Genomic DNA, 19,625 nt, shown 5'->3' with positions numbered 1-19,625 from the left:
TGCTCTGCAGACTGCTGCAGTGTTCGAAGTAGTAGTTATAATAATAATAACGACGACGATGATAATAATAATAATAATAATAATATTGCCGCCGCCTCGCGTACATGACGAATGATTTACGCGGCAACATCACGTGAATCACAGTCATAACGCGCGCGGCGCACACACCACCGCCGCAGACGGATGAGCTCGTAAATATCGTCGGTGACGGCGCGGCGCGGCGGGCGAGGTAACCCAACGCGGAAAACGTGATACTCTTCACCCACCCACCGTTCACGCACAGCTCACCTTCGCCGCGCCGTCATCGCCGACTGCCTTCCTCCCTCCCACCCGACCGCCGTCGACGGCATATATCGATCGGCGGCGGCAATCGCACGAGAAACACACACGCACCACCGCCGTCCAACCCTCTTCGGACGACTCTGTTGCCGTGTCGGAGCGAAGCAAGACGACGATGCGGAGGAAGCGGCGGCGGCGGCGGTAATGAGATTACGTTTCCCCGGCGCGCGGGCCCGCAGCCAAAACCAACACGTATGACACACGGAACAGCGCGCGAAAGGGCAATATTACGTTATTGTACGGCCGGCGGGCGGCGACGTTCTTATTTTTCTTTCCGGAGAGAACGTCCGACGGTCGCAGTGGGTCGGTCACGCGGGGAGGTTTCTAAAATAAGAAAATTTAGTCTGAAAATATTACCTGGTGTTAACCTCGCAACAAAGTTTGTAAACACTTTTTTCTTGCGATATTCCGCAAAACCAGAAACGACGTTTATGGAAAAGCAAACAATGTGTGTGTGTGTGTGTGTATACTTTACTTATACACCGACAAACCTTCGAAACACGATTTTCGAACCTGCGCCATTTCAATTAAAGACCCTGGATTATATATATATTATTGGTACCTACATCCCTCCCGTCGTCGTAATCGAACAAAGCCGAAAATGGGTAGGCGGTGACGTCTAGAGTTTGTCTCGTGTGATGATGTATACGAAAATACAATAATGCACGACGGGCTAAGGTATATGAATCGCGGTCAGAAAGTATACACGCATATAAGTATGGACCTGTCTGATTCTCTTTTTCACTTTCATTCTGTTTCTCTCTGCAAACCATAATCGTATAAGGAGACACACGGCGTTATAGGTAAAAACAACGCATTTTCGGTCCGCTTTACGAGTTTTCTTCACTCAAATCTTTTAATAGCACGACTCAAAATCCCCGTTTCCAATCTCCGTTCAGTGGTTGTGGTGGTTGGTAGGAGAGCATGTTATGTATAGTCAACCGAAAGGCTATTTCTTTGAAAAATCTTTTTCTCACGTCCGTTTTTGAATCGTTTTGTATTTAGTTTTTAATTTTTATAATTGGAGTCTCGTGGGAGTTCAATCCGTTTCGTTATTTGTTTCTATATATACGTGCTCGTCGCCGTCGCCGCCGTCGTCCAGAATTAAAATAATAAAACAATAAACGGATTGTCGAGAGAGTCGAGAGGAACGTATGAATAAACAATGAGGATACACTACATCTCTTCTACGCGATATGCAGGCGTAATAAACGTTATTTCTACTCCCACGGGCGGCCCGGTTACGTGTTTATTAATAAAGTATAATATGTATATTCTATAATGCACCTATACGATTTCTGTGTGTGTGTTTTTCTTTAGCTGCTTAACTTATAATAATAATTGAAAAACGCGTCAACGTCAAGTTTTCCCCGTGACACGCGTGGTGAACATTATTTAATACATGTTTAATAATACGTATATAATTCAATTCAGTGTTTAATTATTATTTGTTCTGGACAAAAAATTCGTTTGTAATTTTTACGTATGATGTTTGATCATTTTGGAATTTTTTATGGTTTTTCAAGAAGACTACACCACTGTTTGTGTACACATCACGCGTATGATGGATTCCAAAACAAAACAAAACTATATATTTGCTGGACGCTGGTGTATATAATATTCTACTGACAGTTATGTAAGTGTGTACGTACGAGTTAAGCCGGGTTTTATAAGTTCTAAAAGTCCTGCGGTAATGGACGCTTGAAATGATTTATTCGACGAAAAAATAACATTAGAACAAAAAAAATATGTATTCGTTTCATTTCTAAGCGATTTTTAAAAATCCGTATTCGTGAGTGCTCACAAAAAACCGAAAAACAAAACAAATACATATATATAAAGCGGTAACAGAAACGAAAGTAAAAAAACGTTTATTGAACGCATTTGGCGTTATGGATGGTAGCCATAACGGTTTAAAAAGCCATATTTTCCCCGCGACGTTTTTGAAATCACCTCCTCTCCCACCCCCTTTGCGCATACTTATATACATTATAGCTTCTAGGCGAAATCGCAATATATATGTATATATATAAAGCTGATAGTTCGCGTTGTGTTTCAGGACACCGATTACGTTCAATATATCTCATTTACGACCCATTTGCCCATGTGCAGCAATGTTGGCGACTTTTTTCGGTTCCCCGGAAAGCCTCTACTGGCACAGCGGCAACAAGAATGATGGACACATTAGAAGCGTTTCGTGGTTTCGCCCATCAAAGCGTAATGGACGTCGTAAATGTTATTGCTCGCCAGCTACACAGTACACACATTGTATTTACATTATAGTATTATACCTATATATATATAATACATATATATATATATATATAGTATTATACCTATATATATATATTATAGAGACGACCCCGTCACACCATGTACATTTATTACATAAATTCATACAATCATATATGCAATACGTAATATTATATATATATATATACATACATACATATAAATACATAGTCGCTGGGGTTAAGTCTTAGCAGGAGGGTGCCCGCACCGGAATTTCCGCATACATAAATGTATATATATATATATCTGGTGTAATATATTAGTGCGAGTTTGACGGTTTCGACCATAGGTATGAAGGTTATATGGTACATATAGAGAAGAGTCCGGTGTATAAACCTATAGACGATAATGGTGTTGGTTTCACTCGTGTGTCAGGTTGAGCGTGCGTGTGTGCGTGTGTGAACATAGATTGCAGTATATTATATGTAATATATATAAGTGTATATTATATATGTAATATACACGAGTATATTATATAGGTAGAGGTAGAAATATGTTAAATTACCTCGTGTGCACCTTATACGTTATTTATATAGTTTTGTTTTGTTTTTAAACGGCCCCATAAAATGATACGGACCGCGAGACTCCGAGACAGAATAATATAATAATATCGAGAACGTCACGCGCGTTTACAGACCGCTCCGGCGGTGGCGGTACACGAAAACCGGAAGGTGGCGGCGGGGTGGAGGGCGGTCGTGCGGGAAAAGGCCCCGGGGAGTCTCCGGGCATGTTGATTTAAGAATGCGCGCACGAAATTCGTTCCTACTGCGATGATTGGCCGTCGCCCGTGCGCCGTCGTTGTTGTGTGCATAGAAAATGAAAGATTAATGCGCGCGTTTGTTTGTGTGTGTTTTAAAAATACAATAATAACACAAGTACGTATAAGTAATAGCGGTACAGTTGTTGTAGTCTGGTCGTATGGTAGCCATAAGTACCTTATGCGTGTGGACGCATATTATATGGTAAAAATGTAGTAACGGTCATCACGATGGATATCTAGTATTATAGTAATATCTACTGAAGTATAAAATAATGACTTAAAATAGGTAGTCTAGACGGGATAATATATTATGTTCACTTTTTGATCACTTTTTCTTAGTGCGTTGTCGTCGCGTAAGAATCCAAAAAGAATTTTCAATTTCGGGCGCGAACGTAGCGCGTCGTCGTTTAATCATACAAATTGTAATGTGTGTGTGAAAAAAATAAAAGTTCAACGTTTTAGAGAAAGACTTTATTATTTGCAGCGACCGACTAAAAAAATACATCGTTCACGTCAGACAAACCGATGACGTGTGTGATGCCACTCTTGAAATAGCATTATAGTGAAAGTCGTATACCGAAATATGTCTGGAATACTCTTATAAAAAAAAAAATGTTCAACATGGACGTAATCAAATCTTGCCTGTCAGTATTATTATTCAAAATTATTAAAATGTTAAGTCTCGTGAAAGTAAATACGTTTTAACTGTTATTCGGGAGTATGAAAATATTAAAATTGAACACGACCCGTTGCGAATGCAACATAACGCTTTAATATAAACGATATTACAACACAATATTACAATAATCGCAATGCAGAAATATATGGACGATGAAAACATTTAGACACGTATATTAAGTTCCAGTGGCGTATATACAAATGACTTTGACGTTGCCTCCCTCACCATTCTTCGTTACTGATCGGTTATCAGGATTATATTATACACAGTGCAGTACGCGCCGAGCGATACAATAATAGTGGGTCGACTTGTGAGTTGGGAGCTATAATAGTTAGTGGAGACTGCAGAGAAAATGAGAGTTGGAAATGTATAATATTATATACTATAAAATACGAATGTAAATTCGCTGGGTAAGGGTGACTAATGTTTGCATTGTTCAGATTCCAAAACAAAAAAATTTAGTGAAATAGTTTATAACAATATTGTTATTGTTATACCGTAATACCGTATGCATAAAGTACAAACTAAATACACACTATAGAGAAGTTACCAACATACAAATATATAAACTCGACACTTCTCGGCTACGTCCCCACTATTATACCTATATATATTATTAAAATGACACACGGCAGTTATTTTGATAATCATACATGAACGAAAACAAAGATAGAGTTATTAAACTAATGTAAGTACAAATTAATTTGAACAATATAAATTGGTTTGAAAATTAAACTCATGACGAAACATTAATAATGTTAAATTAAGGAGGTATATAATAAATGTCGATAAATAACATTTAGGTACATGACAACTATTCTATTAATTATTCTGTGTAGTAAATCTAAAAGAGAATACGTGTAAAACATTAAATCGTGACTGCAATCGATTTCGATTTTAAGATTTAACAAAAAAAAAATAGCCCATAAAGTACATAGTATTATACATATATACATTATACACACACACACACACCATGATGCGGTAATTTATGAGTGTACTGTCGGAGACGTGTTTTTACGTGAGACACGTGACATTTTAACGACCGGATACGTATTTTTTTATGGGAACCGGTGAGTATATTTTCATGCATACTTTCCCAAGTCAGCAAGTATTAAACTAATATTTGTAAATCGCTAACAAAATAAATGAACACCGTACACGGGAGCAAAAGTGATGGGGATAGCGAGAAATCAGTCTGGTAAAAAAAAAAATACGAATATTTGGAAACAACGATTATCTCTTTACCTATACCTGTCACGTACCTATAGTGTTTTGCGACGAAAACCAAAAACATGGTAATTCATTACATTAAAAATGTAACATATTAATCGGATGTAATTATAATAGGTAGGTATTACCAATACTATGGTAATGCCACTGCTGATGCAGAGACGACTCAACTAGGGGCTAACCGCGGTAGAGAGGAACACTGCACCGGTGGGCGGGTGTGTGTAATCGAAACACGATACTATTGCCTACCAATAATATTGTACGTATTACAAGTTATAGTCGAATGGGTTTTTCGAGTGTGCCATATGTCAGCCATTTCCAATCGGAAACAACAGTAACGGTTATTATAATATGTATGTATTAAAGTAATCAAAGCTTACCGTGTTCGGAAACAACAGTAACGGTTATTATAATATGTATATGTGTTAAAGTAATCAAAGCTTACCGTGTTCGGCTCGTCCGGGGCTGACGATCGCGACGGCCAGCAGCAGAAACACCGCGGTGAGACAGCATCGGTGGTGACGGTTGATGTAATGGTGGTTGTGGCGATGGTGGTGATGGTTGCTGTCGCCGTAGTGGTGTTGTTGGTGATACTTGTGCATGACGGCAGTGGCGGCGGCGGCGGCTGCGACGGTTAGTGGCGACGGCTACCTCCTCCTCATCGCTGAACGTTTTTCTTTCCTGCGGACACACAAACAAACGAATATAATACACACATAATATAATATATATATATAATACACTTGGGCACTTCTATATAAGTCGCATATATTGGTACCGTGTAAAAAATAACACCATTGTACCACGCGACAATTATATATATACAATTATTGTATATAGAGATCGCTGCACATTTACACAACAATATCATTATAATATATAGAATAATATTATACTGCACATGAACACAACTGACAAGTGCAACGGCGGCGGGGCTGAGCGTTATCATTATTATTATTCTTATTATTATTATTGCTCAGGTCTGCAGTCGTATATAACGTGCAATAATAATAATATTATGTATAGTAGATTATATATATATGTGCAGTGTGGTGCGTTTGATAATGACTTCTAAAGTCGCCATCGAAAGGTCCCGTTTATTATTGTTATTATATTATACATTTTTTTTTTTGCTCCGTCCCCCCCATTGTTCCGCTGACGTTATCTTCGGCATCTGCCGCCGCCGCCGTCGCCACTCGCGCAAAACTGTCCATCTGGTTTCCAATTAGTGTCCTTCCGAGCTGCCGATGTTGACATTTTTGTACTTTTTGTTTTCCGCGCATAAAAGACGATTGTCCAATAAAAGCCGTCGTTTATGCGCGGCACACTGTAAGACCGATCGTCGTTGTCGTCGTCACCCGCGCCCGACCATCATTATCATCATATATTATTATTAGGTATATTAGGTAGGTAAGTCGTAGTTGTATATTATAATTTATAATAAATGTAAATGTCCCATAATATATAGGTACTTAAGTGCCACGCACGCGTGTATCTTTGCGTCGAATCTCATTCCACAGTGGTCAGAAATAATTCACGAGTTTTTTTTATCAGAAGCACGTCCGTTGAGCCGCGTTAAAGTCGGCTGAGGACGACGGTTATTGCTGACGAAAGATTTTATAACACGGATCATATTATATTAGACGTAACAGTAAGTGGTTGCCTGAGTTTTTGAAACTCACGGAGCAAGCTTCATAAAATAACTCACCCCCTATACTAAAAATACAAGGCCCATTAATTTTTCTTTTAATTCTACATCATACAGAAATATTTTCATGCGTATTATCTATACAATTACGAAATATTTAGTTAACCATCCATAGTAGATACACACCTACCCTTTTTTTAATCTTTTACTCTTATAACAGCTCGTCCTTAATGTGATGACACAATTGTTATTATCGTTGAATTATCGTCAGAGCTAGTAAACCATAATATAGTAACGAATAATAATAATAATAATAAAGGTCTTGTATTGTTTTGAGTGTACCTATAAGATTGTTTTCCAAATCTCGGCAGTGCAGAACGTTAAAGAAGACGCGTACACAGACCACCGGAGACTGAATTACCTGCAGCGATGTGGTTTGTCAACAGTGTTGCAGCAGATTGAATACCTATACCACCGTCAGAGTCTATCATATTATAATACAGCGTAAAGATAATGTACAAAAAGAATAATGGTTTGTTCAAATTTGGAGATCTATACACACATATTTTTGTGCAGCGAATGGATATTTTAAATTGCACTCATCGTCGAGTTTTAATATATTGTGAAAAAGAATAGCAAAAAAAAAATAAAAGAAACGGCAGACTTTTTGTTCTCGCCCCTCCCTTCTCCCTGATCCCGGAAAACCTAACCAGGATGAAGAGAAATAGGATTAATATTTCTCTCTCTCTCTCTTTCTGGTATTTCTCGTAAACACACGTTGACTGCTGACCGGTGGTGTTCGACGACTTATCCGCTTATAAGGCACACGCGCGACGATATAATATACAATGCAACTAAAATAATAACAAACTCATTAAACTGGAACGATCGCGCGGGCGGTATGGCGTCCGTGATTTATAGGTCTCCATGTGGCAGGGCGGCGGTGAAGTGGGGTCAACCGAGTTCACCGGAGTACTTGACAAATGCTTCGGTTTTTTTTATTATTTTTTTTTTTTATCGGTAGACGACAATCTTCTTTACGCGCGCTCGTACTCACACACATAAACGTTGTCGCTGCTTCTCCTATACATAATATTATACGTATATATAATTAACAATTATTTTCTAGTGCGTAAAAAAAAAATAATAATAATAATAAGACGTATTATGTGTAGTATGTGCCCATATGCCGATCAGAACGCGAGTACCTATATGGAGGCTCGCGCACGTCGATCAGATATATGATATAAAATGAACGCGTTCGGCCAGGCGAAAAATATGTTTCCATCGATTGTATAATAATAATAATAATAATAATAATAATACAATATCCTCCGCGTTAATAACGCTCCGTTTGAAAATACCATTACGCGGGTTTGATGGGATTTCGTCGTTCTGGCGATTTGGTTCTTTTTGGTTTTTTTTTACGGTGGTGGTTTCACGGATTTTTTTTTCGTATTATTATTATGAGGACTACATCCCATCCCGTGGTTCAGGTTAGTGCCGTACAGCAGTGGGGGAGGGTTAGGTGTACCTATAATAATGTATATAATAATAATAATACACAGACGCGACTCTTCTTTCTTTTGTGTCCCGCTGCAGTCGCGATTGACGGCGCGGCGGCTGCTGTTGCTGTTACTGCTGCTGCGGCAGTAGCAAGTGATGCGCGTCGATATCGATTCGGACGTGGCGTTTTAAAGGGTGCGTGCGTTATAGATGGATTTGAAAAAAATATATTATATAAAAAAAATAATATCTCCCCTTACTGTACAGAGTTAAACGTACAAAACATCACACACAATGGTTAGTTTTTACAGCATTAATATAGCTAATAAATGTGCGCTATACCTATACCCGAAATTGTGAAATATATTATTTATAGTAATATACACTATTTCATATATAGTCATCATATTAATGACGTTGCAAAAAAAAAATCACGTTGACATTTTTCAATTTTCATTGTTTGGCCTTACATGAAACAAAATCCAAAACCTTTCTCGTCCATATTGTTATAATTATTATCTTCAATACCGTTTCGTATTTCGATGAATCAAAACTTTTAAATAACCAACCGCGATTAATATTGCACTTGTGAGAGCTCCAAAACTGTGACTGATCAAATATTTTTCTTTTTTTTACAAAATGTAAAACACTGACGGAATTGGTTTAATTTAATATCATATCAAATTAATACGATACCTATATTATAATAAACATAATATTATAATATGAACAACTAATAAATATATGACATAAGATATTATTTTACTAGGTTGGCCCATGAATATTGAATAAAATTAATCAGGTTTTAATTCATTCCCACGTCAATTAGTTATTTGACGTTTTTATTTTCTAAAATATTATACTTTGATGTATAGATATATCATTATATTGATCGTAAATTCTATACGTTTATTTCGATTTAAATTGCAGTAGTTATACGACATTTTATAAACACGAATAGACGCCGTATAAAATATGTATAATGTATATCGTAAAGGTATAATAATATTATAATATAAATGAAATGTTTTTGAAGTCTTCCGACACGGCCTTGATGGGATGTTATTTGTGTGGAATCTATTGTAAATACCAAACACAATTAATTTCTTCACATTACATCCGTGTAAAAAATTAAAAAATGACTTTATGGTTTTGAAACGAGAATACAAAATAATAATGGTTTAAAATTTTAAAAATCTATTATTATTATTTTTTTTGCACCTGCATGCCGAAAATATTGGTGTGCAATTTGACGTGAAACGTATGTAAAAGTTTTACAACACGAGTAAACCACAAATAACTTTCAAGGTATTTGATGATTATTAGTTTTGACACGCGTTTCTAACATGAAGAAATATAATACTAGGTAAGTGTGTACTTAGGTACCTACTAACTTTTTCATTTAAAATCATAAAATAATATAATACGGTGTTATTTTATCGTTTAAAACTGAATTTGTATAAAAAGAACCCAAGAATCACGGTTAAATGACAACGATCTGTATCAACGATTAAACGTGTGAAACGTGAACATATACGTATAATAATGCGTATTATTGTGTATGGGAATTGGATTTTAAGTGACCGACCGGTGGTGGTTTTTATCTCAGTCTCGTACGGACACACACGAGCGCCGTTCAGCGTTTCTCGTCGTCCTCCAAATTAGAATTGGAAAAAAACAACAATAATAATAGCTTGAAGAAATCCGTCCCGTATATGTATATGGGCACACACGCACAATCTGGTATACATCGCACCGCTAAGTAGTAATAGTCTCGGAGAAGAAAACTATATACCTCGCTAGCCCTCGCTCACACTATATACACAAACACCTACGACTCGAACGCTAATATTTAATGCGTACCACCCCACCACACACCCATATAAAACGATAGATAGATGATAAGTCGAACCGTAGACGGCGGCGGCACACACGCTGCACACTGCACCGAGGCAGATGGACGATTGGTGTGTATGTGTATAATAATATGTGACCCGCCACCGCCGCCACACATATTATAATATATTATAATATCCCCAATGGTGGTAATTAAAATTGTAAAATAAAAAGTATATATTATTTTTATTCACGGCGGACGACCCGACTCGCGACGGCAACAGACGATCGCCCGACGCGATTCGCGCTATCTTTTCGGACCGGAGAGAAAAATAATAATAATGAAAAACAATGCGTAAATTGGTCGGTGAGCTCGCGCGCGCGCTCGCGAACGACGACGACCGTCCGGGGCCGAGAGACACCGATATACCGAGACGACGGTGAATCCGAGGAATCTGAGGCGGCGGCGGCGGCGGCGTCGGCTGGTAATAATAATAATAATAAGAATATAAAGAGTGCGCGCCGAAAACCGGTTTGTCTGGATCGCCGCCACGGCAGCAGAAGCACACCACTGCACGATCAGGAGAACAAACAGACGGGCGAGTGCGGGCCACCGGACAAAGCCCCCGAGAAGAATAAATATAATGCGAGACACACGGGAAAACGATGGAGAAAAAAAGATAGACAGAGAGCGCGTGTGAGAGAGAGAAAGAGTGACGGAGACCGGAGAGACCGGTTAATCAATTTCTGGAACGAACTGCAACGTATAATATAATAATATGAGTGTGTGTGTGATCAATTATCGTTATGTCATACGCGAGCTCCCATGATCCATTAAGAATACCGCGTTTGTGTATTATTATTCTAATAATTATAATTATTAGATGTCGTGTGCACGTTTTGAACGTGTACAAAAACGGAATTACTGGTGGAAAATGTGTGCTTTGACTCCGCGTGCGTTTTTGACGCCGCGGACCGAACGCGACGAGACCGCCGATGCCGCCGCCGAGAGGTTAATAGGCAATTACGCGATTAAGATGTCGTCGCCGTGAAATGGTCGTCGTCGTCGGCGGTTGCTGCCGTTCGGTGGCGGTGGTTGGAGGTCGTGAATCACGAAATTGGCTGTAAACATCTCCTTCCCGCCAGAGAACCCGACCGTCGCCACAGCATCCATCAACCTCCCTCCATCGCGCTCGCTTTTTACAATGATTAATTTCTAGGATTTTATACTACATTCGTGTAATGATCGCTACGGAATCCGGTGTGGGGTCAATTTACACTGCGCAGGTTATCCACACATACGTTTTTCGTTTAAATATTTCGCAATACTGTTATTATATACTTTTTAGATATTTTTCGGAAATAACAGTCGTGGGTAGTACATATTTTTATTGTTAAAACGCAGGAAATCATTTTAATAGGTATTCTTCGTCCAAAGTTTATTATAATGATAATAATATAATAGGAATAACTTTTGGCATTCACGGACTCACGATATAATTGATTGCAACCACCTTCCGCGTCTAGAACTTGTAGTTGATTATGTAATAAAATAGCTTGCTGTTTTGCTACAATGTATTGTGTATATCATGTGCTTACAACAATTCGGTGGGATGAAATTAATTTTCCAAACCTCCGAGATTAACCGTATGAAATATGCTTCCCACTGCAGGCCCAGGGTGTCAATTAATAGAAAGTCGAGTTTACGAGACAAATTTCTACTCAAGTTTAATCGGCTGCCACCGTTGCCGATCAATCAACGACAGCAGTTAGCGGTGCTTTACGAGATGCGGGCGAAAACACCGTGTGCTTGTTATCGTGTATCTTTCTCCCTATAGAATTTTCACCCTCCTCACCAATGCGCGGTGTTTATACAGTCACTCGGATGTCTGACTATTGACTATAAAACATATTATACGCGTAAAGCTCCTCTGCGTTGACACCTTAAAGCGGCAAAGTAATTTCAAACCGACAAAATATCGTCAAACTCAAACTTTGAGACCCCGTGTTTCCGCAGTGCCACGATTAAACTTTTTACGTCAAGAAAAATTGTCTTCGAGATAGCCATCACAAATGCACAATTCCAAAATACTTTTATTATTTTCTTTCCTCTCTTAAATCGTTTTGTTTTCGACAGACGCTTTACAAATGAGTTATACGCCGCCATAACACACATACATACATGTCCGATCCACAAATTCCATCTAACCTCTTTTTTCAACTCATTTCCGTCAGACGACTTTCTCGTTTATTACAAGTACGTCTAAAATGTACATCCCATAGCCAATGTACAATGAATGCCTCTTTATAAATCGTTTCAATTTATTTTTATGTCGATTTTTCCCGTATCTATCTAGGTCCCTCTTTTAAACTTCCTCTTATTAATCTGGTACACACCATCAGTTTTCCTTTTATTTATAATCCCCTTCGAAATATATATTTATATCCGTGCCACGCATATTATTTGAAGCGTTTTTACATTTTTTTCCTCCGTCGATATCATTAGTAAATTTCAATATTTACTTTGATCACAACCCTGGCATTTTGAGAATTCCACATGCATCGTTGAATACAATTGGACATGTCCGACTCCTTTTCGGTTCGTATTCGCTTCGCTGCCCCTCGTTTATAATGATTCCGATATGGTGTAGGTACTATAGGCGACGAGTTATCTTCCCGTATCTCACTACGATCTAGTTCAATTGTTTTCGATATCTTGAACACACGTCGACATTTTTTTAACCAAAGTGAGTATATTTACACAACCGAGGCCAACAATAAGTGTACAATCTACATGGGTTTTATACATGTTATTGTTTTGTTTTGTTTTTTTTTTTTTTATAGAATTTAATTACTTGCGCTACGGTTATTTATTGTTTCATGAAACAAAATAATTAAAATAATATTTATCAAGACAACATGATATTATAAGACGGATACCTCTATTGGTTAATGATACGTTGTTTAAAAACTGGAAGGCGGAAGCCGTTCTCACTATTACTCCACATGAATTATTATTATTATTAACGCGCTACACTTATAGGTAGGTACGTCTTAGACATAAAATTAAGAACCTTCTAGATGGATGTTTGCTGGTGAACTTACCCGCGCGTTTTGCCGTTACACAAATTATCTACGAAATATTTAAAATATTTAAACATAATACCTAGCTACCTATAATCGACAAGCTGATTTTTGTACTCCCTGAGGAAATAATAACGATTTTTACTTTTCGTTGTACATTCGAACACATAATAATTAAACGGACACGTATATCGTTTAGTTTTATTATTTTCGTTTTTTGAACGGAACGTGATTTATGTAAAAAAAAAACCAATATACAATAGAAGCCACGGAGTTATTAATTGTCCGGTGTCGAACACGGTGGCGGCCATCAGTCACCTATCGTACCATCGTATACTAACACACTGATGGGGCTCCCGCGTTTTAATTTTCGTATTTCATTACCTGACAGTCGGTGGTAGCCATTAGCGATTTAACGGTGCTTGGTGTACTTCTAGTTAAAACAAAAATAATAATAAACACGGCCGATGTGTGTGTACACGGTCGCTACGTGAAAAACGATAAATTACCGTTCATATGTATAAATATGCGTAGGTATAGGTACACATGCACGCGCGACACTGTCGACAATCGACCGACCTGCAGCAGCCGTTACCTTCATCGCTCCGACGACGAGACTTGCTACCACGCTCTTACGATGATATTATTATTATGCCTTACCTAAATGAATACGCACTTACTCACAAACAAATGGCTTTTTGTTCGGGCATAGAGATCGTTAACGAAGTGATTTTCCCATTAGAATAATATATATAATATTAATATATATTGTCTTTAATAGGTAGGTGTATCAGTACTGTAATACGCTTGTTCCGATGAAATGACGGCCACGATGAGTAGCTTAACATTTCTCCAGAAAATATTATTGTAATTTATACGACGGAAGAAACTAGGACCGATCGATTTTACACCAACCGGAGAGACTGCACGCATGTCACACAGCACCATGTCGATGGTGTTAACAATATAATAATTATGTAGTTATTATGAAGAGATGCGCTAACAGTGAACCTAAATTGGATAATTTTAATAATTTCTGGCAATATAGGTGGAAACTGGACATCCATTACAATTTCAGTGGAAGGGTTAATATTTTTAACATTCATATAAGACGTGGCTGTGCACAACACCTCATAAATGGCCAAATCTTCTTTAAAAGCTAATATAATTAATGATTTATTAATTTTTTTTCATATCGTAAATATGATATATTAATATTATTTTATAAAATTGTTAAAAATGTATATAATTAAATAAAGATCTACCTATTGACATGCATTATATTTTAAATATAATTTAATATGTTTTTTGTCTAGTATTATAAATATCACAAAAAAAAAATATTGTAAGATTATATTCTTTTCAAAATATTGTACAATAATATTTTCACTATCAATACTTACTAAGTATTAACTGTTTTTAATATTAATGATGGATAAAAAGTTGAAACAAATTTTGAACCATTCTCAAGTTCTCAGCCATGTCTTGATACATCGATGTCTTAACTCTCAACTATTAATACTCAATAATATTAAAGTAAATATTACATATAACTTGAACAACATTCGGGGGGCTTAGCCCATCCAAGTCCCTAAGCCCAATTTCCACCTATATAGATATATCCGTATTAGGTAAATACAATATGATTCATATCTAAATTTACCTACTAGAGTCCTATATAGGAATACTGTATAGACTATAATATATAACACTATCATAGCTGTACGTTTATAAAATGCATAACAATATTCGGCAGTAAGGTCTTTTAGATTTTATCGCGCACACAACACATGTTTTTTATAACACTTTTGTCCTCTTGCTCGTATTTATTGGATCGAACTTATATATATAAACCTATATAATATAATGTTGTATTACATTATGTGTGCTTAACGAGTTTTTTTCCTAATGAGCAACGAACGCTACCGTGTGTGTTCCGTTTTTAATTATCGCTTAAAATGTCAAATCGTAAATACGTTCTAAACGTTTTCACACTACCGGTCATAAAAATGTATACGTAAACAAATTAAACACGCCGTTTTTGTTGTTTGTTCGTCGAAACAAACACGCATCGATCGGTTTGATACTGCCCCCGACGTATAAAAACTAAAAAGTCATATGTTATATTTTGTTTGTTGTTCTTTGGGAGATTTAAAAGAAAGAAAAAAATCGAGTATATTTTATTTGCAAAACAAATTTTTCTTTCGTTTGACAACGGTTCTTCCGGCTGATAAATCGAATGCAACCCCCCACCCCTGACAATCCTAACAGACTACGCCACCACCGCCGCCCAGGCCTCGGGCAAAACACAAAAGATTGAACAATAGAACTTGTGTGTGTGTATTTTTCAAAGTTTTCCGTTCCCTTTTTTCTTTTTTTGGCCTCGAGCCGTAGGTTTTCCCTCTCCGTCGTCAATTTATTTACGTGCATTATTTTCGTTTGCCCGATTTTTATTCGCCCCTTGGCGTTTCCCCTGAAACTCGTGAGTTTAGGAGTACAATGCGTTTTGGCCGTCCTAGCCATTATACTGCATTGCGCCTATTACGCTGCTCACCCTCTACATTATAGTCCACACAATATACACATTACACATACGACATACCTTATCATCTGTATGTCGGCGCGAGTAGGTATACTCGACTGTTTCCACTCGAAAATACGCGATCGCGCCGACTGTAAAACTGTCCCGAATAAGATTCAACCCCCCACCCTCGTTTTAACGTGCTGAAATAAAAAACGTCTTCCATTTTTTTTATGCAATATCGTTAAATATAAGAGAGATAATATTTATACATATATATGCATATCCTATGGGAAATAACCACAAATGGTCATTGTGCAGTTTTAGCTTCGTTCTCCTTAACGTTTTTTTTTTTTTTGCAAAATATTCGATTATTTTCTCAACCGTTACCTTAGTATGAAATTACTACGAATATAATTGTCTGGTGAATATAAAAACAACGATCCATGCGACACTCGTCACACCGGACGAGCATCAAAAGTATAGTATATTATTCGCAATTTCCTATCAGATTATCATGCGACAAACATTAAAAAAAAATAAAAATTATAATAATAATAATAATAATATAAAGACGCACGCACAATATTCTTTGTGCAATAATAATATATAGATATTTTATATTTATAATTATATTTATAATTTAGATATTTTATAATTTTTTTTTATTCCACCGTTAATTTGACATTACTATTTATTATTTATACGGATATTACATTGCACGAAATTATTACAGAATGTGACACGATTAAGCACGCTACGATGCACATATTCTTCAGCTGAAAGGTTTGATCAATATAATATATACCTTCATACTTTATAGAACTTGGCAATTAATATTCCTTAATAGGAAATACAACATATATATAAACTAATTTTAAACGAAAAATATATATAATATAATATATACATATAATTATAGATTAAGTTATATGTATAAAACACTTTTAGTTCAACGATTTGTTTATACAGTAGGTAGATATTATACGCAATACGCATATTATAATATATAGACGTTCGTGAGATATTTTGAACTAATTTTAACTAACAGAAACTATTGCGATAGAAAATCGATACTATTTTTTTGTAATACTTTTAACCGAGCTGGAATAAAATATTGCATACAATGAAAACGAACGAATCGTATATTTTTTTGGAAACAAAGATATTGCAATACGGTCAGTGCAAAAGACAAAAAGGTCGTTTGTGAATGTCAGTTTCCCTCGCCCTATGTCAGTTAACAGGCAGCGCACGAACAGCAGCACTTGGCGGCTCGTCGTCGATACGTCATAATTGGTCGTGGCAACGTCCGGGAGAAAAGTCGCAAGAGGGAGGCGCATTAAAAGGGATCAATCAATCACGGTCTCATCGATCATAAGGTACAAGCGGGTGAGGTCCTGTTTGACAGGTGTCGAGTATTAACTTGACCACGTTCGCAAAAACCTCTCATTATCTATTTTGCCCTTAATGTTTTTACGTCAAATTTAAACCGAAATCCGAGTAGTTGTTTTGATCTTATGAAAATATATCGTAAACAATAAACATTATAATATATAAATAGATGATAAAAGCCATGTTCAACAGAAATATATAACCGTTTAAGGGATGTTAATAAAAATATATTATACCATCATCATAGTAAGTACTAGGTATTTAGTATTTTGGAAGTGACTATGCTTTGATTGAGCATTTGAGCATCATTATTCAACATTTTTAGTGCCCACAACGGCACAACCCGTTATGAAATGAAAATCAAAAATAGGCATGGTGATCATCGTTTTGTGGGCGCCATTAAACCGGGACAATCAGAAACCACAAAACAAATGTTTTCCAACCCTTGCTCATATTATGTTACATCATAAGGTGATAAATGACTATAGTGTGCTCGGCATACCAGCATTCCGTGCTGGTATTTTATTGGTGTGAAAGTACAGTCTGAAGATGTTTTTCCTTAAATCCTACCTATATATAGTTATTATATATGACGACCACGTAATTTCCTGATGCCTCCCGGGGTCAAAAATTACTTTCTATATACACCCATGGTATACTCTCAGCAAGCCGGATAATTTAATAAAAAATAAAAATTGTCGCCTCTCCGCGTACGATTTATTACACTTTACTATTTCATGGCGATAGCGAGTTTTCATAACATATATTTGAGTAATAACACATTAAATATGAATAATTTTTCAACAATTCATCTGAATATTATTTTTATTTTCTTCACACAACCGAATAAAATTATGAAACTCCGAACCCTGAATGTTTATGTTGATATTCAACAGAATTAAAGAAAATTAAATAAAACAAGCGCACAAAATATAATATACTTTCTCATTGATAAAAAATAATCTAAGTAATATTCCGAGCAGTGTAAGAAACTGTTCTGCACATTTAAAGAATGAATATTTGAGTCCTTCAAACATCTATACAATACAATGAACAATAGTTCATAGACCACGTATTAGTGAAATATATTATTATGTAAGAGAGGGCCAGACTCATAAATTACTTTATCAATAAGATTATAAGCAATTTTAAGGAGCCCGGTGCCGATGCCATTTCGTCAAAAATACACTTTGCGGGAATAACGATACCCCTTGAATATAGAATCAACCAAATTTCATAATTTTTTTTTTAATTGCTAGAGGGAAATACTCTACAGTTTGCATCGATCTCTGTTTTTCAATATTTTATTCTCAACCTTTATAATATGTCTAAAAAAATACAAGATAAAAAGCATTTTTTCAAATCTTTTAATACAATTATTTGAAATAAAATACAAAATCAGAGATCGATGCGGGCCGTAGGAAATCATCTTCTTTCAGATAAAAAAATAGTCATCAAAATCCGACAATTCTACAAAGCTTGATAGTTATTCCCGTAAAGTAATTTTTTTCGAAATAATACACCCTAACAACCCCCCCCCCCCCTCTAAATAGGTATCGGGTAGTAGATTAGTGGAAAAGTCTTATAATAGAGGTGGCAACTAAAATATAAAATTTAATTTTCAAATTTTATAGAATTGTGGAAAATTTAAAAAACTGGCACCGAGTTAATAATAATTAAGTTAAGAATTAATTACTAACAACGTATTATCATCACATTATCTATCAATTTTGTTAATACATATTTATAATCGCACACAGTATTGTATAATGTATTGTTTAAATTGTTTATGAGCTTCTTGAAAAAGTTACGTTAGAGTCCTATCTCTCTCGCACATATTATGGCTTTAAGATGTTACACACAAAACGGCGTATGCGAGGTCTATATTATATTATGGTGTAATTACAGTATTTTTGATAGTATTATGATCATTGTTATTGTAGAATCAGGTCGTTTTTTTTAACTTACTGTGGACGGATTATTATTTTATTTAAAAGTTTATCGAGAGTAAAAATAACCCGATTAAAGGCTGTTATACATTAGTTTTCTAGGTAGGTAGGTACTTCGACACTAAACGAAAAATAAAATAAAATATAATAACTACAACTTCGAGAAAAAGTTTTGTTAAGTTCCAGAGCATAATAGTAATAGATGCATGTAAATATTGACCTCCAGGCAAAACAGTATTATGATTTTATTTAAATACAAATCCGTATAGCACGTGCAGATACGACTTACTACGGTGGCATCCGCATGTATAACTGCAACAACGTTCGTCGTTATTGTTTCCGAATACGGCGTCCGTGTGGTGTTTATGCAAAACGATTCGAACGGT

At 36.3% G+C, this 19,625-nt stretch overlaps 1 protein-coding gene across 9 annotated transcripts in view; it reads right to left on the bottom strand.

The window, feature by feature from the left end:
* LOC132937857 (ephrin type-B receptor 1-B) overlaps positions 1-19,625 on the bottom strand; it is a 133,678-nt gene that overhangs the window by 74,489 nt on the left and 39,564 nt on the right. For all 9 annotated transcript variants that reach the window (XM_061004433.1, XM_061004431.1, XM_061004432.1 and 6 more), the window contains exon 2: positions 5,749-5,984. In XM_061004433.1, the coding sequence (XP_060860416.1) occupies positions 5,749-5,905 (157 nt within the window). In that variant the 5' untranslated portion in view covers positions 5,906-5,984. The remainder of the gene's footprint in view (positions 1-5,748; positions 5,985-19,625) is intronic.

This window comes from Metopolophium dirhodum, chromosome 2 (genome assembly GCF_019925205.1).
Source record: "Metopolophium dirhodum isolate CAU chromosome 2, ASM1992520v1, whole genome shotgun sequence".
NCBI classification, from domain to species: Eukaryota; Metazoa; Arthropoda; class Insecta; order Hemiptera; family Aphididae; genus Metopolophium; species Metopolophium dirhodum.
Note: the sequence above shows the minus strand (reverse complement) of the source record. Positions and strands in the feature narration are given on the sequence as shown.